The 27890-nt window shown below is 39.4% G+C and overlaps 1 protein-coding gene across 1 annotated transcript in view; it reads left to right on the top strand.

The window, feature by feature from the left end:
- Positions 1-27890, top strand: part of LOC124711703 (translocation protein SEC63 homolog) — a 178484-nt gene that overhangs the window by 100966 nt on the left and 49628 nt on the right. Inside the window, exons 8-12 of the mRNA XM_047241905.1 lie at positions 199-427; positions 2386-2531; positions 4817-4964; positions 20976-21181; positions 27719-27853. Of these exons, the coding sequence (XP_047097861.1) occupies positions 199-427; positions 2386-2531; positions 4817-4964; positions 20976-21181; positions 27719-27853 (864 nt within the window). The remainder of the gene's footprint in view (positions 1-198; positions 428-2385; positions 2532-4816; positions 4965-20975; positions 21182-27718; positions 27854-27890) is intronic.

Here is a 27890-nt window from a genome sequence, read left to right on the forward strand (position 1 = left end):
GGCAAAAGTGTATTATTTCTTTAAATTCTTTTATGCATAAGGATCAAACAGTGGAAAATCCAGGATGGAATGTAACAATATTATGAAACTTCAGCAACTTTCCTTTTCATAATATGTATACATAAGGGGTAACCCATAACCAATTTGGACAGTTTACATGGAGCCAATTATGTTGATTTTTCCTTTTTTCTTCAACAGCTCATTAAGCAGATACCAAACCTCAGTGAGAAGAATCGTGAGCGACCACTGTGCTTCCTGTACTCTTTGAAGGCACGTGCAATCATTCATGCCCATCTGTCAAGAATTCCTCTCAACCCAGAAACTCTTGATAAGGATCGGCAGTACATTGTAAAGAAATGTCCATATCTTATCCAAGAAATGGTCAACTGTGTGTCCCAGCTCATTCTTCTGGCATATGCCAGGCGAAGTAAGTATTGTGTGAATGCTATAAAGTGATTTCAGCTCTGTGCATTGAGATTTCAGAGTGGAAGAAAGAGATAGCTCAAAGTGACAGTAGAAAACATTGTAATGTGATATGTATTGTTGTAGACTTATGCCCATCTTAATGAGAATTTGTTTGTAATTTGTAATGCTTAGCAGTACTATGTTCTCAGCTTTTTCTTTTGCTGTGCAGCTTGTATTTATAGCTACCTTCTTATGTTTTCAACTGTAGCATGAAAATTGTATGTAAATCAAATAAACCAAATAACTTTTCTAAGTAGATTAGCTGTATTGGTACATGATTTTTTTTTTTTTTTTTCAGTTACGTGAAAGTAACGGTTTAAAAAACATCATATATATGCAGTAGATATAATAAATTAGTAAGAGCCATTTAGGTCATCACTTACGTTTTCAACTGTAGCATGAAAATTGTGTGTAAATCAAATAAACCAAATAACTTTTCTAAGTAGATTAGCTGTATTGGTACATAATTTTTTTTTTCAGTTATGTGAAAGTAACGGTTTAAAAAACATCATATATTTGCAGTAGATATAGTAAATTAGTAAGAGCCATGTCATCACGTGTCCATGAATGGATATGAAGACAAGTGTGAATATTTTTTGCCGAAATGCAATGTAGATGCTGTGGTGGGCAGAATAATGGTCAGGGTTCTCCAACAGATGGCAGCACTGTGACATTGCACCGAGGCAATAGCTGCAGACATACACAGTGTACAATCATGGGTTGGATCAGTGAGTAGTCGTAAGGCTGTTTGCATGTTGTGCTCAAGTGTTGTTTAATTGAGCAAGTCCATTGTGTCTGTGCATAGCAACATGCCGCATACATGCAGTAAAAGTATAACTCTAGTTTGGAGGCATTTAAACCAAATGTTGTATATACATGACTCATTATTTGTGGAATTGTTTGTGTAAAGTACTCTGAGGATAACATACTTGTACTGTCTCATAGGGGTGGGGCTGAGAAGCCACGATATGAAAAAATATTAGATAGCAACCCATGTGAGTATAGAATCCATTGTTTTTGGTGTCACAAGGTTCATTGGTGACAGAATCTGTAGTTTTCGGGGTCACAAGGTTCATTGGTGACAGAATCCGTAGTTTTCGGGGTCACAAGGTTCATCGGTGACAGTCCTGGTATGTTCCCATCGTAGAGCTAGAGGTTGGAGAGGGAGAAGGGGGGGGGGGGGGAGACACTGTGACGTAACACTGTACCTCTGTAACACCTGAAGCAATTTCTGCCAAACTTGGCACAAGTATTACTTCTGCCTGAAAAAAAATTTGTAACAGACAAGCATATGAGCAAAAAAGCACGACTCGGAAACATCTGGAGCAATTTCTATCAAATTTGGCTTGTACGTGACTCCTTATTTGTAGATAAATACTGTGGGAGTAAGATACCCCTACAACTACTGGAGGTGCTGTATTCCTTTCCGTCAATCAGCTGACTTCAAATACTTTAAAAGTATGAACTGCAGCATCATTGCGTCAACCAGGTACAAGACCTGAGCTGTGCAGCAACCCAACAATTTTGTTAACGTGTTCAATGTCGGAGATCATGAAGCACAACAGAATACTTCAGATACATTTAATATTCTCTCTAGAGTTGTGTGTGTGTGTGTGTGTGTGTGTGTGTGTGTGTGTGTGTGTGTGTGTGTGTGTGTGCAAGTAGTTGGGTAAGAGATCATTTGCAGATCTTTTTTGGGGGGAAAATGTGGGATTAAGAAAGCTGACCATTAGCACTCAGTTAGATCATGGGAGAAAACTAGTACATATTAGTATTAGTTTGTAAATGTAATCATTATTATTTAATGTAATTTTTATGTTTTTCTATAAATTGTCCATGATATTTCACAACATTTTCTCAGTTTAACTGAAAAAAGTGCCACATAAATATTGCACGTGGGTGCCTTTTATTATGTTTCAGTACCAAGACTGCCAAATATTGAGACAATAGAAAACTGTATGAAACTGTGTCCAATGATAGTACAGGCTATGTGGGAATATAAAAGTCCACTCTTACAGCTGCCATATGTTACAGATGACAATTTGAAGTATTTTGTAAATAAAAAGGTAAGTACAAGTAAGAAGACTGGTAATAGGTATCTGCATAATTTAGTTACAAAAATTCTGTTACTTGCATAATTATGATTCTTAGTGTATCCCAGCTGTGGAGTAAATGGGTTCTATGCCTGTAAATAGTAAGGAGGCAATATAAATGCTCTCGAGTTTCTAGAGTGTTGCCAGACTGCCTTGTTAAAAACTGTATGATGTTTCAGTGAAGTGCAATGAAGGGACTCATTTTCCAAAATTTGGATGAATTTTTTTGTATATCTACCTTATAGGGTGATATTCTCAAAGTCAAAGTTATCCCCCACTCCAGGAATCAGCATAGGGGGAACAGGTGCAAGAATCCTGCGTTGGCATTCTTGACAAGGTTGTAATGGAGGTGCTTCACCATTGCATTCTCCGACCTGTTATGAAGTGAAGTGTCAGTTGTGGGAATGGCTGTGACGAGAACTTGTACAGTGTAGTGTTAGATTTGTATTGTCACGAATGAAGGGAAGGGAGAAAGTAAAGTCAAGTGCCAGCATCTAGCCTAAATGTGTTGAAGATCACAAGGGGACTGCCCAGCTCGGCGCCCTCAGCCATCAACAGTGCTAGATGCCCTCGCTTCATGAAGCCCTATGAAGTGTTGTCAGACTGCCTTGTCAAAAACTGTATGATATTTCAGTGAAGTTCAATGAAGGGACTCAACCAACGGCACTGACTCAAAGGCTGGTGACTTATCCCACTACCTCTCCTCCTCTTGTCAGCCGAATACTGATTGGAAAATTTTCCCCCACTAGGATTCTAACTGGCTTATGTCTCAAGTCTACTGCTGCTGCACAGACCTATGTTGGTGACCTGCCCTACAGAAGCAGGTTCAAAGTTACTATTGATAATTTATTTCATGTAAGACACAGCATTCCTGAGGTAAGTTCAAGCAAAAACGCATATGTGCATCTCAACAGCACACCTCGTATGTTGATTGCACAGAACTGAACAAGAGTATATCTATTCATTTTCTTCACAATTGCCATTTGAAACAGCATGAGGCCCAGAGCACACTTTGTAATACCCTTTTTCTCTTAAACCGTGGTTTCTGGTCTGTTCGACTGGGCTTAAGGTAACAGATGAGAACGTTGAAATTTGGAAAGAAAGTCTGCATAATGAGGCACAGGATTTTCTGTACTGTGAATTTTTATGAACATCTTGCTGACTTGCACCGTTGAAATAAGAGAACCCAGAAGCACGCTCACACTTTTAAAATGAACAAAAAGCACAAATAATCATGCATCTTTTTAAGGTACTGCTACTCTTTAATGCAGATCTGCTGACAAAATGAGATTGAGTCATTTTGTACAATGACTTACTTGCAGTTATCATCTCTGTTTCAACAAACATAGGATGAAGTGAATGAGACTGAGTTCGACACGAAAGTTGGTCTCTATGTGACTGAACTGTTATGCAATGGTTCTTGACTGAACTCTTCTGCGACAGTTCTGAATCTGAAACTGGCCACTCTTCTGCACTAAAATGAATAATGATAATGTGTTACCTGAAAATTCAGTTTGGTGGCCTTCTCATTAAGCCTTCTTATCACCTATGTACCAATTGTTCCAGGAATAAACTCCATTTTTTTCTCTACCTTTTTTTTCCTACTTTCAGAGTGAACAGAATATTAGGAAGGTGAGAATTGAAATGTTAGAGACATTAATGTTATGTAACAGCTTCTTTTGGTGAGATGACAAAGATATTATTTACAAATCATTTAAAAGAAAAAGAAGAAGGTGAGCTAAAAAGAAATGCTTTGCATCTGTCCACTAATGTCTCACCACAACAATTCGCTATTGTGGTCTTCCATTAATAATCAGAAATGATTTTCTGAAGATAATCAGTTGGTGATTCATTAAAAGGTCACAGAAATTTAGCCACACCTCTGTCTGAGAGTCCAACAACATTTACTACCCCAGAAATCCTAAATGGAACAATTAAGTTAGGAAAAAATGACATTTCTGTAGAGCTGGAGATAACGGCAATTGTGTAATTGTAGAAATAATGTAACTATCTGGCATAATCACATACATGTCTTTAGAAATAAATGTGATTTAATTATTCTAAGAACAGTTAATGTAAATTTTTAAAACCATTAATTAATTTTAAAAGATTTTAAAATGTCTTATTTTATTTTTTTAAATAAACTTCTTTTGTATAGTTTATCACATCAGTACAAATTTTCTAGATTCATCTAACTACATCCAGTACAGAATTCTTTGCAATTATAAAATATATAAAACATTTGTTCGCTTTTACAGAGATATATAAAAACAATTCAGCAGTTTGCTCAATTAAAACATGAAGAGAGGAGGAGCATTTTACGCAATCTTTCTGATGAACAGTACCATGATGTTATGAAGGTTGCAGGGAAAATGCCTTATATTGAGTTTAAAGTGAGATCTGAAGGTGAGTATTTTACAGATTACAGTCATTGCCTGATTCCTGTTATTATTATTATTATCGTTATTATTATTCCTTCATTATTTCAATCAATTAGAGACCATAATAACTAACACTCTCTTTTCCTGGACATTAACTGCCACCCAGTGCTCCTGCATTTGTTTGAGGTGTTATTTTCTCTCTTCAGTCTGCATCTTCAGCTTCGGCTTTTCCTGGAAACCTTTATGTGCTCGTAGTTTTTTCTTAAGCAGGTCATGTGACAGGATATCTTTAAAAGAATTATCCAGTTCTCGTAGACCTTTTTCAACTTCGTGATCTATGCTCCTTTGGGTTCCTTTAACTAGAAGGACCGTTAATATCCTTCTAGATATCCTTTCTGAACTCATTTGGGTCATGTGGCCATAAAAGGCAATCCTGTCTTGAATCATGTCATGTGTCTCCTCCACATGCTTATATAGATCATGATTGTGAAGTGTTTTGTACTAGCTGTTTTCTTTGACAGGACCTTGGACTTTTTTCTACATCTCTCTTTCTTTGGCCTCACGTTTCTCCGTTAGGCCTTTCCTGTTCATTGTAAGAATCCCTGTCTCACACTGAGCCTCCTATCGAATAATTGTGCAGCAGTGTGTAATTTTGGCATGTAAGGATATTGATTTCTTAGTGTAGGTGCCTTTAGTAAGTTTGTAGGCCATTTCCAGTTTCTAAATGTGGGCACAGAGTCTTTTGTCTCTGATATGTTAGGCTTTAGCCATTCACCTAGGAATTAAAAGTTTCCTTGCCCAATTAATTTTTTGTAGTCGGATCTCCAGTTCTCTTGGCATTTATTTTATGTTCGTCATAAAGAGAGCCTTCTGAAAGGAGAACTGAAGTCCAGCCTTCACTGCTTGTGTCCTCAATTGATTAAGCTGTTTTTATGGCATATCTTCGGAATCTGAAAAGGTCATTAGATGATCTGCAAAGGCTAGACAGGGGTTAATGAGATTCGTGTACCTGTAGACTAGCCTTTATTGATTTTCTACCCCTGAACTCTTTCAGTCATTCTCAGATCATCTTTTCTAAAATACAGTTGGAAGTGATGAAGTTCAGATTAACAATCTGTTCAGCACATGATCGTCTTTTGCTTAAACCCTTCGATATTTCCCTAACTGTGGACTGATTTGTTGTTCTATCTTATGCTGTAGAGCCTTTGAAAGGATATTGTGAGTTGTTAGCAGGAGAGATATGTCATGGTAGTTGTTCACATCTGTTCTGTCATCTTTCTTATGTAGTGGATGAATTATGGCAGAGGTCCATCCATTTGGAATTTTTTTGCTTTCCCAAATCTCTTGAATAATTGCAACAAGTTTATTGATTGCCTTTTGCCTTGCATACTTCCACACGTCAGCATTTATCAGATGTTCACCCAGTGGCTGTTTGTACTTAAGTGCTCGGATGATCTTCCTCATTTTTTCCTTTGTGGAAAGAGGTTTGGATGGGTGTTGGGATTGTTTTTGTATGTGAATGGGGTCCCTAGAACCTTGTATTTGAGGAGGCATTCAAAATAACTAGTAGTTAGCAGTTACCTTTGACACAATACGCTACCTTCCTTTTGAAATCTTTGAATCATAGACTCGTGCCGTTGTACTTGTTCAGACTGTACTTGAAGGTTTTACTGAAGTTACATGTATTATCGCTCTGGAAGCATTGCTCAGTCTATAGAAACTGCTTCATAACCAAGTGCAGAATTCACCCCGCGGATGGCTCTTTTATGCTAATTTTCTTCTGTTGAGGAAGTTGACCCTATTTGCTTTATTTTTCTGGCAATTTCATTTCTGTCAAGCATTTGTCGTAGTTGTACTACTGCATCACATTTGTTATACCACCAAGCATGCTTTCTTCATTTTGTGAGTGAAACAGTCTCCTCAGATTTTATGACTATAGCCTATTGTAGTAGTTCACAGTTCTCAGAATTTAAAGTAGCCAACATGTGGGAATTTGTGGCTGCTCCTAAACCTGTCTCCGCCACACTTTTTTCAGGAGTAAACTTCTTGCTAGTCAATGAAAATAATCAATTTTTGAAAATACTATGTCATTGGATAGATAAAAAATCTACTTATCAAGCAGTGGGAGGCAAACAAACTAATAAAGGTATTTAAATTTGCAAGCTTTTGGAGTCCATGGCTCTTTCTTCTGGCAGAAGGATTGAAGGCTAGGGGAGAGGGGTGAAGGAAAAGCACTAGTGAGATTTAGGAAATGGGGTGAGTTTGAAAAAAATCATCCAGAATCCCAGGTCAGTGGAGACTTACCATATGGGATGAGAAGGAATGACTAATTATTGGGGACTGCACTGGGCGAGATTTGGAATCGTGAGAGCTTAAAATTGGAAGGTGGATAACGCACTAGACAGAGATTACTGCCAAAACATATCGCATAAGTTAATAACAGTGTAAAGCTAAGTGTTTTGTGGTGATCAGTATATGATGGTGAGACAAGGCACCTGTGACTTGTTTCAATTTGCTGGTCTTAAGAATGGTGTTTGAATTGAAAGTAAGGAAAGGGCTCCAAGGTCACAACTGTCATGTTCTAGAGAATGCACTGCACCCACATATTGTGTGTTGCCAGTATACACCTTCTGCCTATGCCCATTCATCCTAATGGATAACTTGGTGGTAGTCATACCGATGTACATAACAGTTGATATATGACATGCATCATTTTGCAGGTGGCTCACCCTAGATAGTGCGTGTTTTATCAGTATAGATGGTGATAGGAGGATGAATAGGGCAAGTCTCACAAAGGAGACAGTCACTGGGGCAGGAGCTATAGGGTAAGAAAATGGATGCAGAAGAAGAATAGGGTCTGACAAGGATACTGCGGAGATTAGGAGGGCAATGAAAAGCTATTGTAGGTATCATGGGCAAGACCAGAATAACACTGAGTGACAAGAGGTGTACTCTTAAGTTGTTTTTGGAAGGATTGGATGTGCTGGCTCAGGAAATCTGCTTTTGAACTGGGCTGGTGGGGTACTTACATCAAGTAAGGGTTGAGATGAGAATGGTGATGTATAGCAGTAAAGAGTCTGCATCCAAACAAATACACTTGCCTCAAATGCCAAGATTGTATGGGAGGGAACGTTTGAGATGGAAAGGATTGCAACTGTCAAAATGTAAGTACTGTTGTTTGTTAGTAGGTTTAATGTGAACAGAAATCTGTTGCTAACCTTCAGTGAAGATCAGATCAAAGTTGAGAAAAGTGACATGGGATCTGCAATAGGACCATGAGAAATTCAATTGGGGGAATGTATTGAGAGGTTCCAAGAATTTTAACGGTCAACCTTACCATGAGTCCATGTGGCATGTGGCAAAGATGTCGTCAGTGTGTCTAAACCAAACTAGGGGCTGAAGGCTAATGAATCTTAGGGAAGTGCCCCCCCCCCCCCCCCCCGCCCCCTCCCAGGTGAGGCACGAAAAGGTTGGCATACAAAGGAGCCTTACTGATACCCATGACTGCACTCCCGATCTGTTAGTATGTGTGCCCCTCAAAGGTAAAATAGTAGTTAGTAAGCATAAAGATGATTAAACTGAGCGGAAAGGATGTCACAGGTTTGGAATCAGATGGATGCTGACTGAGGAAATGTTCAGCAGCAGACAGACCATGCACATAGGGGTAGCTAGTATAGAGAGAGGTGGCATCAGTGGTGACACGCGGGGTATGTGGTGGGAGTGGGATGAGACAATCTACGAAATGGTCAGTGTCTCTATTATAGGAGTGAAGTCTTTGTATTATGGGTTATGGGTGCTGATCAACTAAGGCAGATATGAGTATGGTTGTTGCTTTGTAGTCAGCAACTACGGGGCGGCCTGTTGTAGAGCATTTCTACAACATGAAAGTAATGACCTCGGTGCCTGTTCCATCACATGTGTCACCTGGATTCGTTCCCCAGACACCAGTTTCTCAGAATTGCACAGATGGGATCTGGTATTATAACCTGTCATCTGTTCTCTCCACCCATGTGGCCTTAATTTACATTAATTTCTTTGGTTTCAGCATTTCTTCACAGCAACTATTCATTTCTTCTTTCCCTTTGAGTTTTCTACACCTTTCATTTTATGACTTGTCTGTTCTCCCACTTCTGTCATGACCAAGGCACTTAGATTACTGTGATTATTAACTCATGCACGATGTTTTGGCAGTAATATCTGTCTTAAGTATTACCCTATCTTTCACCTTTAATCTCTCAGGTTTACAAATCTCATCCGGTGCAGTCACCTAAAATCTGTCTTTCCTTCCCGTCTGATAAGTCTCCCGTGATCCAGGACTGTGGATGACTTTTCCTAATTCTCACCATTTCCTAAATCTTACTAGTCCTTTTCCTTCACCCCTCAACCTTTCCATTTAACTCTTCTGCCCGAAGGAGGAGCCACTAAATCCAAATGCTTGCAAATTTAAATATCTTTATATCTGTGTTCCCCTTCCGCCACATGGTGAATAGATTTTCTATCTATCTTACTACATTGCTTGATCTTTGAAAGTTAGTTATCCAAGTCTACATTGGCATTTCTCAGAATCTTTACTTTCTGGATCTCTTGCACTTTCCATCAAATGACGAAGTGGACAGTTTGGAATTCACCGAGGTTGGAGTTTGGAGATGTCCAGATCATTAGTTTTCTGGGCAGGTGTTTGGAAGCAGTTGACTTAAGAACCAGATTGAATGTTCTGCATAACTCCACTAGTCTCCCCATTGCAACTGGTTCTCCTGCGCACTCAATAGCTTGCAATAATCTTATGACGTTTTCTTTCTTTGTCATGCTGGGCGTTGAAATTCTCAAGCAGAAGCGTGATGTGTGTGTCAGGTAACTTTGAAAGGAAATCTTCTGTTTCCTCCCAGAATGCACCTATTTCTTCTAGGTCCTTCTTAATTGCCTGATTGATTGATGCATGTACATTCACCGTTGTATAAACTCTACTTGCACACCGAAAAGAAAGAGTATTGACTTGTCTGTTAGAGGAGGTGAAGTCCCTAATCAAATCCAAAATCTTCCTCCTGACAGTAATAAATCTGTATCTAATTGTGAGATGGTTTTTACTGCTTTTTAATCATTCTCGCCTTTGAAGATTCTATAACCTTGTGATTGAAGAATTTTCATTCACGAATCTTGATCCCTAAATTGTGACGATCAGTACGTGACCTCAAGAAATGGCATCAGTGATTTATTCCAGTTTTTTGGTCTTGAGAATGAAGTTTGAATTGAAAGTAGAAAAATAAGTCTTCAGCATTTACATCCAAACAGTCTTAGATTTTAGATTCTCTTATACCTCCAAGCATCTCAGTAGAGGTTCCCCAGGATCCAGAACTCTGATTGGTTCACCAAAGGTGGTGGTGGTGACAGTGGATTCATTACCACCCGGGAATTATCGCCTCTCCACCTGCTACAACAGCATAGTAGATTGTTGTTGTTGTTGTTGTTGTTGTTGTCATTATAGAATGACATTTTCATTTCACTGTGATGAATGATTGGTAACACTGCAAATTATTTGTGGCCATTTTTATCTCCAGTCTTTATCTACATTTCAGTCATTCCATTTGCTTTGCTGTGAATAATGCCAAGGAGTATGGAATTCTAGGACTACATTGTTAAATACATTTATCATAGAACCTAAGATGTGGGACTTGCCATTGTGATGTGTGTGCCCATTATTGCCCTCTCATTTCAAAGAGAACTGCACAAATGGTGATTATTTTTTTTCTGGGCGTTTTGTAAGATTTCTGATACAGACTACATCATACCACATTCATTTTGAACATTTCTTCCCCCTCCCTCCTCTCCCCCTTTCTGCTCCCCCATAGTGTATGATGGCTGATTTACAACTATTCTTCAGTTTACTTCTAAAGGCTCTAAGGGTCTCTGGATGCCTACCCTTCTCACTAAAGGTGAATACGTTGTGTCTCGGGACCCAAGTGATCTTAGTGATTTTGATCAAGATAAACTCTCATTGCAGTGTTCTTCTTCGGCACGCCGGTGTGGAAGTGTGCGCAGAATCAGCTAAGTGAAAAATCTGTGCAGTACGCATGTTTATTTACATATAAAAACCTACTTAGGAATTTTCATTTGTGGAAGACTGCATGTATAAGATCAAGTGCTGATTTAAAGTTCTAGATTCACATATTTTACTGTGTGTGTTGTTTCTGTGTAATCTTTCATTGCTTTATCAATACCCGTTTGTATTGTGATATATTGTGAATTTCCAAACATTCGCGAGTGCCGCAATAAACTCGTACTGTTGTCGTCAGTTGTGGGCTTAAACTTAATTGTACTCTTTTAAAATTTTTGAGAACAGTTGGCCTATCCTCATTCAGAACAATCATTCTCTCTAATTTCACTGTACAATTATGTGATAAGTGCATTATTTTGAGAATTTTTGGCTGCTTACAAAACTATATTTTCATAAGTTACCAATAAGAGTGTTTTGGATATGTAATTTATTTAATAGGAAGTCAGTGTTTTGGTTCACAATTCTGCCAAAGAATAAGTCATCCTTGAACATAATTATACATCAATGCAAATAAACAGGCATTATTGAGAATTTTCGGAAGCTATCATTGTCCTTTCATAATCTATAAGCAGTTCGCAGCAAATTGGCATTTGTGATTTAGTTACTGTAGCAGATTTTCTAACTAACATATTGTATTACATCTAGTTTTCCCTTAAAGAGGAGTAGCCCTATATGTTACCTGCATTTATTGTAAATTAGCTAGGTTTTTTAATTTCTAACAGCTGCAGTTTTAGGAAACTAGTAGTTTTTACCGTAGGTTTCATGTTGCATTAATAGAAATCTCATTTTGTGTATTTACTTCAGTTCTTATAGGTAAGTAGCAACTTTTTAACTCAACAGTTTAAAAGATATTTGTTGTTGTTTTTGTTGTGGTCTTCAGTCCAGAGACTGGTTTGATGCAGCTCTCCATGCTACTCTGTTGTGCAAGCTTCTTCGTCTCCCAGTACCTACTGCAACCCACATCCTTCTGAAACTGCTTAGTGTATTCATCTCTTGGTCTCCCTCTACGATCTTAACCCCCCCACGCTTACCTCCTTGATGCCTCATAACATGTCCTACCAACTGAAACCTTCTTCTAATCAAGTTGTGCCACAAACTCCTCTTCTCCCCAATTCTAATCAATACCTCCTCATTAGTTACGTGATCTACCCATCTAATCTTCAGCATTCTTCTGTATCACCACATTTCGAAAGATTCTATTCTCTTCTTGTCCAAACTATTTATCGCCTATGTTTCACTTCCGTACATGGCTACACTCCATACAAATACTTTCAGAAAAGAGTTCCTGACATTTAAATCTATACTCGATGTTAACAAATTTCTCTTCTTCAGAAACGATTTCCTTGTCATTGGCAGTCTACATTTTATATCCTCTCTACTTCGACCATTATCAGTTATTTTGCTCCCCAAATAGCAAAACTCATGTACTAATTTAAGTGTCTCATTTCCTAATCTAATTCCCTCAGCATCACCCGACTTAATTCGACTACATTTCATTATCTTTGTTTTGCTTTTGTTGATGTTCATCTTATATCCTCCTTTCAAGACACTGTCCATTCCATACAACTGCTCTTCCAGAACCTTTGCTGTCTCTGATAGAATTACAATGTCATCGGCGAACCTCTTCTCCATGGATTTTAATTCCTACTCCGAATTTTTCTTTTGTTTCCTTTACTGCTTGCTCAGTATCCAGATTGAATAACATTGGGGATAGGCTACAACCCTGTCTCACTCCCTTCCTAACCATTGCTCCCCTTTCATGTCCCTTGAATCATAACTGCCATCTGGTTTCTGTACAAATTGTAAATAGCCTTTTGCACCCTGTATTTTACTCCTGCAACCTTAAGAATTTGAAAGAGAGTATTCCAATCAACATTGTCAAAAGCTTTCTCTAATTCTACAAGTGCTAGAAATGTAGGTTTGCCTTTCCTTAATCTATCTTCTAAGATAAGTCACGTGTTCCAACATTTCTACGGAATCCAAACTGATCTTCCCTGAGGTCAGCTTGTACCAGTTTTTCTATTCGTCTGTAAATAATTCGTATTAGTATTTTGCAGCCGCGACTTTTTAAACTGATAGTTCGGTAATTTTCACATCTGTCAACACCTGCTTTCTTTGGGATTGGAATTATTATATTCTTCTTGAAGTGTGAGGGTATTTCGCCTGTCTCATACATCTTGCTCACCATATGGTAGAGTTTTGTCAGGGCTGGTTTTCCCAAGGCTGTCAGCAGTTCTAATGGAATACTGTCTACTCCCAGGGCCTTGTTTCTACTTAAGTCTTTCAATGCCCTATCAAACTCTTCACGCAGTATCAAATCTCCCATTTCATTTTCACCTTCATCCTCTTCCATTTCCATAATATTGTCCTCAAGTACATCGCCTTTGTATAGACCCTCTATATACTCCTTCCACCTTTCTGCTTTCCCTTCATTGCTTAGAACTGGGTTTCCATTTGAGCTCTTGATATTCATACAAGTGGTTCTCTTTTCTTCAATGGTCTCTTTAATTTTCCTGTAGACAGTACCTATCTTACTTCTAGTGAACTATGCCTCTACATTCTTACATTTGACCTCTAGCTATCCCTGATTAGCCATTTTGCACTTCCTATCAATCTCATTTTTGAGATGTTTGTTTTCCTTTTTGCCTGCTTCATTTACTGCGTTTTTATATATTCTCCTTTCATCAATTAAGTTCAATATATCCTCTGTTACCCGAGGTTTTCTACTAGCCCTCGTCTTTATGCCTACTTCATCCTCTGCTGCCTTCACCATTTCATCCCTGAAAGCTGTCCATTCTCCTTCTACTGTATTTCTTTCCCCCATTCATATCTGTTGTTCCCTAATGCCCTCCCCGAAACTCTGTACAATCTCTGGTTCTTTCAGTTTATCCAGGTCCCATCTCCTTAAATTCCCACCTTTTTGGAGTTTCTTCAGTTTTAATCTACAGTTCATAACCAATAGATTGTGGTCAGAGTCCACATCTGCCCCTGGAAATGTCCTGAATCTCTGTGTTACCATTATGTAATCTATCTGAGACCCAGTATCTGCAGGCCTCTTCTGTGTATACAACCTTCTTTTATGATTCTTGAAGCAAGTGTTAGCTACCATCAAGTTATGCTCTGTGCAAAATTCTACCAGGCAGCTTCCTCTTTCGTTTCTTACCCCCATTCCATATTGACCTACCACATTTCCTTCTCTTCCTCTTCCTGCTGTCAAATTCCAGTCACCCATGGCTTTTAAATTTTTCTGTCCCTTCACTATCTGAATAATTTCTATTGTCTCATCCTACATTTCGTCAATCTCTTCGTCATCTATGGAGCTAGTTGGCATATAAACTTGTATTACTGTGGTAGATGTGGGCTTCGTGTCTATCTTGGCCACAATAATGCGTTCACTATGCTGTTTGTAGTAGCTTGCCCGTATTCCTATTTTTTTTATTCATTATTAAACCTACTCCTGCATTACCCTTATCTGATTTTGTATTTGTAGCTCTGTATTTACCTGACCAGAAGTCTTGTTCCTCATGCCACCGAACTTCACTAATTCCCACTATATCTAACTTTAACCTATCCATTTCCCTTTTTAAATTTTCTAACCTACCTGCCTGATTAAGGGATCTGACATTCCGTGTAGTTCCTGCCTGGAGATCTGAATGGGGGACTGTTTTACCTCCGGAATATTTTACCCAAGAGGATGCAATCATCATTTAACCATAGAGTAAAGCTGCATGTCCTTGGGAAAAATTACGGCTGTAGTTTCCCCTTGCTTTCAGCCGTTCTGAGTACCAGCACAGCAAGACCGTTTTGTTTAGTGTTACAAGGGCAGATCAGTCAATCACCCAGACTGTTGCCCCTGCAACTACTGAAAAGGCTTTTGCCCCTCTTCAGAAACCGCATGTTTGTATGGCCTCTCAACAGATACCCCTCTCTTTTGGTTGCACCTACGGTACGGCTATCTGTATCGCTGAGGCACGCAAGCCTCCCCACCAATGGCAGGGTCCATGGCTCATGGGGGGGGAAAAGATATTTAGTGGACTTAAAGTTATTTGTTCGCAGCCTTGTAATACATTGCACCAGCCAAAATGCAGCACCACTATGAACACTGTTCTGGAAATCACCTTGATTGGTAGCTGCCGTGAATTGGTGTGTTGGAAGAGCTCTCAAGAGTCATGTACATAGTGCCTCAAGGACTATCCTCTCCTATGAATCCTGTCTCCTCCACAGAAAGTACAAAATCCCCCTAACCAACAAGTTGATGTTCTGTCCTTCACTAAAACTGAAACTGAGCCAGTGAGACTCGCTCCACCTGTTTTGGAGAAACCTGTTTTGTCTGGTGTCAGCAGGAGGCAAACACAAAAGTGTAGGGGTGTATTAATTGTCAGCAGATCAAATGTACAGTGAATGATGGTACCCCTTAGGGAAATGGCAGCAAGGGACAGGAAAGGACACCAGCTGCACTCAGTATGTATACCTGGGGGCTCATTTAACATGTTGAAGAAGCTATTCCAGCAGCTATTTTGGGAGCAGGATGCAACCAACAGCAGATTGTGGCACACATTGGAACAAATGATGTCTGTCATCTGGGCTCCGAGGTCATTCTTGGGTCATTCCCATGACTGGCAGAGGAGGTTGAGAAGACCAGCCTTCCCCAGAACTGATTGTGGGTCTTTGGTTCTGTATTGAGTGGAAGGACTGAACCAGAGACTTCAAAAGTTCTGCAACAAGCTAGACTGCAACTTTCCGGACTTGCACCATAGGGTTGAGAACTAGGGTCCCCCTAAATGGGTCAGGTGTGCGGTACACATCAGAGTCTGCTACTCACGTAGCTGACTGTGTGTGAGGCGCACACATCTCCATCCAATCCGGATACCCAGAAGTACGTGTGTAAGATCGAAAGAAATGCCTCCCTCAGCTGAGAGTATTAAAATTCTAATGGCAAACTGCTGAAGCATTGCAACAAAGTGCCAGAGTTTGAAGAAATCGTGGAAAGCAGTGAAGCTCACATAATACTAGGTACAGAATGATGAAACCTGACTGAAATTGATTGCAAGGAGATTTTTGAGGAAAATTTGAGTGTATATTGAAAGCATAGGCAAGGAGGTAATGGAGGTGGTGTATTTGTCGCAGTAGACAAGAAACTCAAATCCACTTAGGTAGTAACTGAAGCTGCATGTGAGATTGTTTAGGGAAGACTCAATATCAGGGATGGGCATGAAATGATTATTGGATCCTTGTAATACTCACCAGACTCATCTCCTGATGTAACTGAAACTTTAAACCTTGGTTCACTTGTACGTAAGTTCCCCAATCATACTGTAACCATCGGTGGAGACTTTAATGATCCAACAATTAATTGGGAAAATTATGGTTTTGTTAGTGGTGGGCATGATAAGACATCCTTTGAAGCTTTACTAAATGCCTTCTCTGAAAACTATGTAGACCAGATATTAGCAACCTCATTTATGATGCAAATATATTGGATCTAAAGGCAAGAAATAGACCTGACCTCTTTGAGGATGTTCACATTGAAACTGGCATCAGTGACAATGACACAGTTGTGGCAACAATGATTCCAAAGTACAAATGACAACTAAAACAAGTAGAAAGATGTATATGTTCAGTAAACCAGATAAAAAGTCGGTAGTGTCCCATCTCAGTGAGGAACTTGAAACTTTCAGCACAGGGCAAGAGCATGTAGAGGAACTATGGCTCAGGTTTAAAAGAATAATTGAGCATGCTCTGGACAGACACATACCCAGTACAACAGTTCATAATGGGAGGGAACCTCCAGGGTATACAGTCACTGTAAAGGAACTTATAAAGAAATGGAGGTTACTGGATAATAGGTGTAAAACAAAGCGTAGGGTATATAGTTATATGTTGAATTACATGCATTTGGCTGTCAAGAAAGCAATGTGTGATGCCTCCAATGACTCTTGTAGCAGAATGTTGTTAAGTGATCTCTCACAGAAACCAAATAAATTCTGGTAATATGTAAAGGCTGTTAGTGGCATCAAAGCTAGTGTCCATTGAGGGCAGCAAAGCAAAAACTAAAACACTTAACTCCATGTTCCTTTACAAAAGAAGACCAAGGAGAATTGCCCCAGTTTAATCCTCATACCAGTGAAAAGGTAAATGACATAATATTACTGCCTGTAGTGTTGAGAAATAGCTGAAATTGTTAAAATTGAACAAAGCTCCATGCCCCAATGGAATCCCTGTCAGATTCCATTCTGAATTTGCGGCTGAGTTAGCCCCTCTTCTAACTGTAATGTGATGTAAATCCCTCAAACAAAAAGCTGTGCTCAGTTCTCAAAAAAAGGCACAGGTCACATCCATCTACAAAAAGTGTAATAGAAGTGATCCATAAAACTGTCCAATATCCTTGACATCGATTTGTTGTAGAATCTTAGGACATAATGAAGTATATTGAACGTAATGACCTCCTCAATGCCAACCAGCATCGATTTCGAAAACATTGATCTTTTGAAACTCAACTCGCACTTTTCTCACATGACATATTGAAAACTTTGGATCAAGACAGTCAGTAAATGTTCTGTTTCTTGACTTCCAGAAAGCACTTGACTCAGTAACACACCTACACTTATTGTCAAAAGTATGATCATATGGGGTATCAAGTGAAATTTGTGACTGGATTGGAGGTTTTTGGTAGGGACGACACAGCATCTTATTTTGGATGGAGAGTCATCATCAGATGTAGAAGTAACTTTGGGTTTACCCCAGGGAAGTGTGTTGGGACCCTTGCTGTTCATGTTGTGTTCTAATGACCTTGCACACATTATTAATAGTAAAATCAGGTTTTTTTTGCAGCTGATGCAGTTAACTATAATGAAGTACTGTCTGAAATAAGCTGCATAAATATTCAGCCAGATCTTGGTAAGATTTCAGTGTGATCCAGAATTGGCAGTTTGCTTTAAATGTTCAGAAATGTAAAATATTGCACTTCACAAAACACATGACCATAATATCAATGATTCACTGTTGGAATCAGCCAACTCACACATATACTTTGGCATAGCACATTGAAGGAATATGAAATGGAATGATCACACTAGTTGAGCTGTGGGTAAAGCAGGTGGAATACTTCAGCTTATTGGTAGAATACTGGGAAAGTGCAATAAGTCTGCAAAAGATATTGCTTACAAATCACTCTTGCAACCAGTTCTACAATATTGCTCAAGAGTGTGAGACCCATACCAGATAGGACTCACAGGGAATATTGAACATATACAGAGAAGGGCAGCATGAATGGTCACATAGATAGTGAAGAAACTGAACTGGAAGACTTGTTAAGGTAGACTAAACTATCCTGAGAAAGTCTGTTAACAAAGTTTCAAGAACTGGCTTGAATAATTACTCTAGGAATATACTGCTACCCCCTACAAATTGCTCGCATAGGGTCGTGAAGATAAGACTAGAATAATTTCTGCACACGCAGAGGCAGTCAAACAATCATTCTTCCCGTGCTCCGTATGTGAAAGGAACAGCAAGAAACCCCAATAATAGGTACAGTGGGATGTACCACCTGCCATGCGTGTCACAATGGTTTGCAGAGTATAGATGTAAATGTAGATCTGCCGCTCCCTTCTAACTTTCCCCAGCCTGTCTGTCTTCCCGTTCTGAAGAAGCAATGCAGTCTTCTCTGAAGCATGAGTGTGCCCAAAACAGCGGAACAATGATCTAGGTAGTTTTGTAAGTCAGTAGTGTTGTATGCTGCAATGTTGGTGGATGAGGAAGCACATTCTCACTTGAATGGGAGTAGTGAATAAACAGAATTTTAGGTGGTAGACATTCCACAACAGCTGCACCAATGCCCCCTCAACAATCTCGAGGTCACAGTATCGTGTGGAATCATTGGCCTGTATTTTTTGAAGATAAAGATATCATCATGACAATTATGTTCAAATGCTATGTCTTCAGGATAGTGAAGCAGCCAAAAATGCCCTAATCCATAATCAACCATTTCTTACATATTATGTGATTGCCATGTTCCCTCATTTCTTCTTACCACGCGTAGTAGGGACACGTATCACTAAAATCACAGTTTATTGCAAAATTTCAGTGCTTATGTTAGAGATTGCAGTGGATAACTTTGCCCAGAAACTATGAATATATACCCAGAACTATGACGAGTATATTCTGCTTATTATTTACTTATTTCCTTCCTTTGTTGTGTACCCTGGTCAGGTTAGTGTTTTTAAGGAACCTCCCCCCGCCCCCCTCCCCTCTTACATTGAACTTGACACATATTAAAATATTTTGTTTGTAACAATTAAGAGTCACATCTAAATATATGTAAGCAGTTGGTGTTACAGAGGGTTCCAGAAAAATGTATATTCTCTTTGATAGTCCGTATTAATGGAACAAACTGATATACCATTACAATTCTTGTGCAGGGGAAGGTTATTTTATGTATTCATAGTGACTCCCTGTAGCAGCCAAACAACATCGATGCTGCTGAACTATTGACCAAACTATGGCTATCAGTGTTGCTAATGTGATAGCTGCACAGGATGCCTCAGTAGTTCCTCGTACCTCATTCAGTGTATCTGGCTTCTGTTGATAAACTTCATTTTTCAAGGTCCCTCCATAGGTAGAAGTCAAGAGGTGTAAGGTCTGGAGACCATGGTGGGTATTCAACAGCCCCTCTTTGACCTATCCATTGTCCAAGTAGATTTTCATCCAGATAGGCTCTGCCATCTCTGCGGTGGTGAGGTGGAGCGTCATATTCATGTAGGTAAAATCTTTCTATTTCAAACACCTTTCAGATGACAGATAAAATCGGCATTTGCAGCATATGAAGATACATCTCACCAGTTACGGTACCTTCGGAGAAGAATGGGCCAGTCAAACCACATGATGACAGACCACACCACACATTAACTCCCAGTAGATTAACATGCTTGTCCACGTGAACATGAGGGTTTTCAGGAGCCCAGTATGCACAGTTGTGCCAGTTTACAGTACTGTTCAGTTTGAATTGAGCCTCTGCCTTCGGACTACTTAAAGTACTCCATCCTTCAAACCGGGTCACCCTCGTTCATAGCACACAGCAATCTTGCAGTGTACACTTACCACTTTGCTGCCTTCACAATTTGTTGTACACTTGATCACCTTACCCCATGTTTACGTGCACCCTACTATCAAATTGTTGAGATGACCTAGTGAAATTTCGCAACACATCAGCACTGAAAGCTGGACTAGTTGATGTTTTTGGTTGGCCAGACCTTTCATTATGTACATCCTGAACAGTACCATTGGCTTCCAATTTATCCCAAATATGATAAGTTGTTGTACGTGTTGGTGGCGGAGTTCCATACACATTACGCCATTGCCCTTCTAGCTGCATCATGTTTTCATACTTCCAGTACCGCTTCAGTACCACCTTGCATTGCTCAAATAACAGTCTTACTTCATTCATTGCTGCACTATCACCCACTGGAAAACATGTGCCAAGATCCGTTGAGAAAACAATGGACGAAGTTACCGCACAAAATTGCAATGATATGTGATTTTGTTCCAAAGATATTAACTATCATACAGTGTCTACATTTCATGGGCCCCTCTGTATTTATTTTATGATTACTATAACATCAAATTAATTTCTATTTATGCATTATTCTGCAGTGTTTTAGTGTGCATTGATGCATTGTTTCTTTTAAGGGGACACTGTTCTTGTGTCATTCATGTTTGAATATTCCATGTGTATAACACAACAGGAATCATAATTTATAAAATAATGTAGCCCTTCATATAATAATTGCTGTCAAATTCATATCATCCGCGTGCTCACCAGGTGTGACACTTAACAACTAAAATTCTACAAACATGCTAGCAACACTCTTCAATGAAGCAAACAATATTTAATTTTCCTAACTGTCTACAAAGCTGCTTTTTTCTGTGTTTTACATGACAAAATTTTGATGTTAATTTTACCATTGTTTTATTTCATGTATGTTGCAGTGATTGATGATGAAAATCCAACTGTCTACACGGCAGGGGCAATTGTCACTGTGACAGTAACACTAATACGTCACGACATGAGCATCCTCTTTGGGGATGATACAAAGGCAGCACAACATGCTCCTCCCCAGGAGATGTTGGAAGATTTAGCAGAGAAAGAAAAAGAGCAGGAAGACCAGGAGCAGCCTCCAAAGAAAGAAGAACAGGTAAGTAGGCTGTATCTGTTATAAGGAATTTTACGCTTTTTACTGTTTGTCTACAACAATATTTGTGAACATCATTGCTAAAACTTTCTCATCTCTGATAAGTAAAAAATCATTTTGCAAATTTTCATCTAATAGCTATTTTAGTAGTGCTTTGGCTGCTACAGGCGTGCCTTCTGCATCCTGTGCTGAAGTGTGGCTTTGTTGTCACTGTACTGCTTGTCTAATTCTGCTACCTGTGCTGAGAGACAGCTGCCATTATAATCTGATACTAAGAAGCTGTTTGGTGAAAAATGTGATGTTTGCAAATCTTACAGTCTGTGTGCCAGATAAAAGCACTGAATTCCTTTTCATTATCTGTCATAATTACTGTGTTGCATCAAGTTAAGTAAAGCATTATGCAAAATTTTAAAGAGTTTGCAGGGCTAGAAACAATTTGCATAAACTTTGCATAGGTTGATTTTAGCTCATAGATTGCTGTGGATGAGATGTGGTCAAGATATAGAAATTTTATTTAAAATTGAGAGCAGAATATCATCTCGTTTTATTCTCAGCTTAGTTTTTATATCCAGCAGTTGGTTGCACTCGTTGTTGTTGTTGTGGTCTTCAGTACTGTGACTGGTTTGATACAGCTCTGGTTGCACTCAAAGCGCCCATTTCTGTACCTACAAATCAAGAATAATATGGTCATAACAGTCATAATACTTCATGAACAGTTCAAGATATTTTTATCAAAGCAAAGTTTTTTTGCAAATGATATCAAAGAGACGAGGGCTAGTAGAAATCCTTGGGTAACAGAAGACATACTGAATTTAATTGATGAAAGGAGAAAATATAAAAATGCTGTAAATGAAGCAGGCAAAAAGGAATACAAATGTCTCAAAAATGAGATCGACAGGAGGTGCAAAATGGCTAAGCAGGGATGGCTAGAGGACAAATGTAAGGATGTAGAGGCTTATCTCACTAGGGGTGAGATAGATACTGCGTACAGGAAAATTAAAGAGACCTTTGGAGATAAGAGAACGACTTGTATGAATATCAAGAGCTCAGAGGGAAACCCAGTTCTAAGAAAAGAAGGGAAAGCAGAAAGGTGGAAGGAGTATATAGAGGGTCTATACAAGGACGATGTGCTTGAGGACAATATTATGGAAATGGAAGAGGATGTAGATGAAGATGAAATGGGAGATACGATACTGCGTAAAGAGTTTGACAGAGCACTGAAAGACATGAGTCGAAACAAGGCCCCCGGAGTAGACAACATTCCATTGGAACTACTGACGGCCCTGGGAGAGCCAGTCCTGACAAAACTCTACCATCTGGCGACCAAGATGTATGAAACAGGCGAAATACCCTCAGACTTCAAGAAAAATATAATAATTCCAATCCCAAAGAAAGCACGTGTTGACAGATGTGAAAATTACCGAACTATCAGTTTAATAAGTCACAGCTGCAAAATACTAACACAAATTCTTTACAGACGAATGGAAAAACTAGTAGAAGCCAACCTCGGGGAAGATCAGTTCGGATTCCGTAGAAACACTGGAACACGTGAGGCAATACTGACCTTACGACTTATCTTAGAAGAAAGATTAAGGAAAGGCAAACCTATGTTTCTAGCATTTGTAGACTTAGAGAAAGCTTTTGACAATGTTGACTGGAATATTCTCTTTCAAATTCTAAAGGTGGCAGGGGTAAAATACAGGGAGCAAAAGGCTATTTACAATTTGTACAGAAACCAGATGGCAGTTATAAGAGTCGAGGGACATGAAAGGGAAGCAGTGGTTGGGAAGGGAGTAAGACAGGGTTGTAGCCTCTCCCCGATGTTGTTCAATCTGTATATTGAGCAAGCAGTAAAAGAAACAAAAGAAAAATTCGGGGTAGGTATTAAAATTCATGGAGAAGAAATAAAAACTTTGAGGTTCGCCGATGACATTGTAATTCTGTCAGAGACAGCAAAGGACTTGGAAGAGCAGCTGAATGGAATGGACAGTGTCTTGAAAGGAGGATATAAGATGAACATCAACAAAAGCAAAATGAGGATAACGGAATGTAGTCGAATTAAGTCGGGTGATGCTGAGGGAATTAAATTAGGAAATGAGACACTTAAAGTAGTAAAGGAGATTTGCTATTTGGGGTGCAAAATAACTGATGATGGTCAAAGTAGAGAGGATATAAAATGTAGACTGGCAATGGCAAGGAAAGCGTTTCTGAAGAAGAGAAATTTGTTAACATCGAGTATAGATTTAAGTGTCAGGAAGTCATTTGTGAAAGTATATTTGTATGGAGTGTACCATGTATGGAAGTGAAACATGGACGATAAATAGTTTGGACAAGAAGAGAATAGAAGCTTTCGAAATGTGGTGCTACAGAAGAACGCTGAAGATTAGATGGGTAGATCACATAACTAATGAGGAAGTATTGTATAGGATTGGGGAGAAGAGAAGTTTGTGGCACAACTTGACCAGAAGAAGGGATCGGTTGGTAGGACATGTTCTGAGGCATCAAGGGATCACCAATTTAGTATTGGATGGCAGCGTGGAGGGTAAAAATCGTAGAGGGAGACCAAGAGATGAATACACTAAGCAGATTCAGAAGGATGTAGGTACTGGGAGATGAAGAAGCTTGCACAGGATAGAGTAGCATGGAGAGCTGCATCAAACCAGTCTCAGGACTGAAGACTACAACAACAACAGCAAAGAGGCATGTATATTATATGATGGAAATGGAAATGAGCATATGGCATCAGTGGCCGGGAGTTCCCAGGCGGGAAGTTCGACCGCCAAGTGCAAGTCTTATCAAGTGTGACACCACATTGGGTGACTTGCACGTCGACAGTGGGGATGAAATGATGATGATGACAGCACAACACCCAAGATCTGTGGATTCCATTGTCCCGTCCACCTCACTCCATAGGTCGTCCAAACGTAAATATGCTTCTACTGCAAATTTCCATGTTGCATAGTTTTTGCAACCTCTAAGTTGTTCAATCTGTGGAATTTGTTCTGCACTCATTTTAACAGTAACTTTGGTCTTTCTTAACATAAAGAATAATACAAAAGAGTTGCATTCGCCTTGTAAGGATAACTCTTACTTCACGCACATGCACTACTTGTAACTTTTCCAATACTTTCTCACTACCATATTATGGATATACATATTCCAAATGCTTCGCTGGGTCCATAACCTATATTACAGTCAACACAGTTGAATAAGTAACAGTAAGTAAAAGACATTTAGTGCCAGTAACTGTATTTGCACTTCCGGGTAAAATACATCGAATACAACAACCATGGAACATTGTATTACACACATAAAATTCGGAGTGTACAATAACAACGGAGAGGTCTATTATATTTCACATGATGCACTCTGCCACCGTCTCACATAAAATTTATTGTTCACACAATTCCAGCAGTCTTCCTACTTAATTATTGTACACTGCTAGAAGTGAGAAAGATAAACTGTAACAGATTGTTAGGTCATGTGATTTTTTTCATTACTGTATTTCTCATTTGATTGCACTCCGCTGCTCGAAAAATAACACATGCAGAGAAGGGAAGTCAGACTGACCTAGCTCTGGTTTATATGCCAGAGTCTGGTCTGATCCCTCAGAGGAAATTCCTTGGGATCTGCATCATCTGAGTCACGGCACCACAGTGGTCAATAGTAAGGTCACGCTAATTACTTGGTTTGCAAGGTAACATTGGGTGGTACTAATATGTCCCCTTCTGGCACAGGTGTGAACAGGGAGGGGAGGGGGGAGGGGAAGTAGAATAAAATAGGTGATATGTGGTCCAGAGGTGCCGAAATGTGGGAAGGTGGCAGAACGATGTCCATGACCATTACTGTGAAAAGTGTGGGCAATGGGAGTGCTCAATGGGAGTTACATGTTTCACCGTGGAACCAAGGATCCACAGGGGTGGAGAAACCAGCAATTGCTGACCAGCATGTAGAGGCAAAACTAATGTCAGTTTTGCTGCAGAAATCTGTGAGCAGAGGCCGGGCTACATGATACGTCATAGACCCATGGTGGGCAGAAACTATCCCACAGATACAGGTTGCATGGCATCCACCCCTGTAGGCCACACGTGGGTGCCAATCTGGGAAGGAGAAGCCTTGGTGACGACATGCCCCAGTACAAGATGCAAAATGTCCAAGAGGGTGCAGTAACTGGTGGCCATCAAACTGTTCTGGCGGACTGTGGCTTTTAGTCTAGATGGCCGTGGACATTGCTATAAGAGCACTGTGTGTTAGGTGCAGTGTTGGATGTCTTTTCCTTGCAGGTCGTGGCCGTGAAGAAATCTTCCTCTTATTCAAGCCTGTCAATAGAGAGATTGAAGCCCAAGTCTGTCACTGGCAGTTGCCTGAAAGAATACTTGCGGAAGTAGCATTTTCAGTGTTTTACTGTTTCATGAATTGAAAATCCAAAAGTGTGAAGAGAATCTATCCTGAAAACATTGTTGAAAGGGGAGGGGGGGGTCATAAGAAAAAATTGCTGGGTGAGTGGCTTTATCATAAGTAAGTAATACTGTAAATTTTCCTAGCAAGGCTCCATAGCTCCAAAGGTTTGTCTCATCTATCTCCAAGTGTGGTGCCCCTAAACTTAAATAAGTAGATTGGTTTAGCAAGGCCACAGCTACTGTAGTTTCGAGAAATAATTTTGTGAAGTGCTTGTCTATGAATGCATCTAAGAACTTTCTCTGGTTTGCATCCTGAAAAGGCGGCACTTCCATGGATTTATCACACACTTGGCAAACTTCCATAGGTTGGGATGTATTTGCATTACAACTGCTGAAGTATATCTCTTGCAAGTGTCTTTTTTTTTTTTTTTTTTTTTTTTTTTTTTTTTTTTTTTTTTTTTTTTTTTTTTGTCACATGTGTGGCATATTATGTGCCGATGGGGGACAGACATGCTGCATGCGTGGTGAATGGAAACAATGTTTACAGTCACACAATAGTGCTGCTGTTGATGCACAAACATTTGAAATTGCAAATTCTATTTAATTCCTGTAAATCAGCAGCCCAGTTCAGATATGATTATTTGGAGACTTTTATCAGTGCCAAATTTTAACATGCCTGTAATAATATGTGTCTTCGTGTTCTTCCAGGCAAAGAAAGGATCTAAGCAACTCAAGTTCCGCCAGATTCGTTAATGACTCTGATTTTTATATTAGGCGGTAAAGTTTGGGGTTTCCTAACAAGAATATGGCCTTTTGTCTTTCCAAGTTGGCAATTTGACAAGCCAAAAAATATAATTGCAGTAATCTCCATTAAGCATCCCACTCTCCACATTGTTAAGTGGTAGAAAGACTGTAAATATGCATGGAGTAGGAGACGTTCCTGCTACATTCTCTAACTCTTGTGCTGTCTACAATATAGCTGTCATTAGCTCCTGATAATCCTGTGTTGCTTGCATTTGGAGTTACTGTAAATATTCCATAGTTGAAAACCCGCATACTTGACTAATTCCGATTTGCACACATCATAGGTCCCAAGTTGTTGCCACTTTTGTAAGGAGGTGATCCACACACACACACACACACACACACACACACACACACACACACACACACAAATACCCCTGCGTCCCACTGCTTGCAACATAACACACAGAGAAATAAGAGTGAGATTGCTTTGAACACACACACAAATACCCCTGCGTCTCACTGCTTGCAACATAACACACAGAGAAATAAGAGTGAGATTGCTTTGAGCTGACTTATATGTTGGAGTCTGGCATGATACCAGCAGAGGATGTGTCTGGATCAGTGCCAGCTGAATACTAACACCACAGTGATCAATAGTAATGTTACACCTACTACTCACTTTCCATGGTAATGTCAGGTGGCACCACTACAGGATTAAAATAAAAGGTTTATGATAATTTTTGAAAGTATTCAGAGGATGAATAGCTGTAGCTTGAGCTACAATTGCTGAGAAAAAGAACAGTTGTAAGTGAATTAGAAGGCACTGATTTCTTATTTGCCAGAGCACTTCAACATTGGATTAATATTTCAAGTACAATTAATTACACTGTCTGTTATTGGGTTACAACAGTTCATCTCCTGACTCAGTGTTTGGGTTACTGTGATTTGATAAAACAAAAATAAAATATTCCAACAGTATTATGAAAATTGCTACTCACCATATGGCAGAGATGCTGAGTCACAGATAGGCACAACAAAAAGACTGTCACAAATAAAGCTTTCGGCCAGTAAGGCCTTTGTCAACAATAGACGACACACACAAGCAAATGCAACTGACACAACTGCAGTCTCAGGCAACTGAAACCACACTGCCAGTATTGTTAAATTCCGTCCTGGATTTTCCATTGCTTGAAATTAAATATTCCATTATCTGTATAACAAAAATGAAGAAATTGTTTCTTCTCACTCCCTTGTTGTACTGTTCATTAGAAATATATTTTGATCTCCAGTCTTGTTTACCTAATGCCTATCCCAATCTGACATACTTTAAGTTGTCACTTTTGAAATAAATATAGGAATTTTAATTTAGTATTTTTTCTGCCCATTTTGATAGGCTAAAAAACCAGTGTGGCAAAAGCAACAGAAGAAGGGTAAAAAAACGAATAAGAAGAGCTCCAGGGGCCAAAAAACTTCATCCAGAAGTACACCTGCCAAGAAGGTTGATGAAAAGCCTCAGGCTCCATCCGAGGTAACCTTAAAAATATTTTCAAGTTTTTACAGATAAT

The sequence above is a fragment of the Schistocerca piceifrons genome, chromosome 8 (genome assembly GCF_021461385.2).
Source record: "Schistocerca piceifrons isolate TAMUIC-IGC-003096 chromosome 8, iqSchPice1.1, whole genome shotgun sequence".
NCBI classification, from domain to species: Eukaryota; Metazoa; Arthropoda; class Insecta; order Orthoptera; family Acrididae; genus Schistocerca; species Schistocerca piceifrons.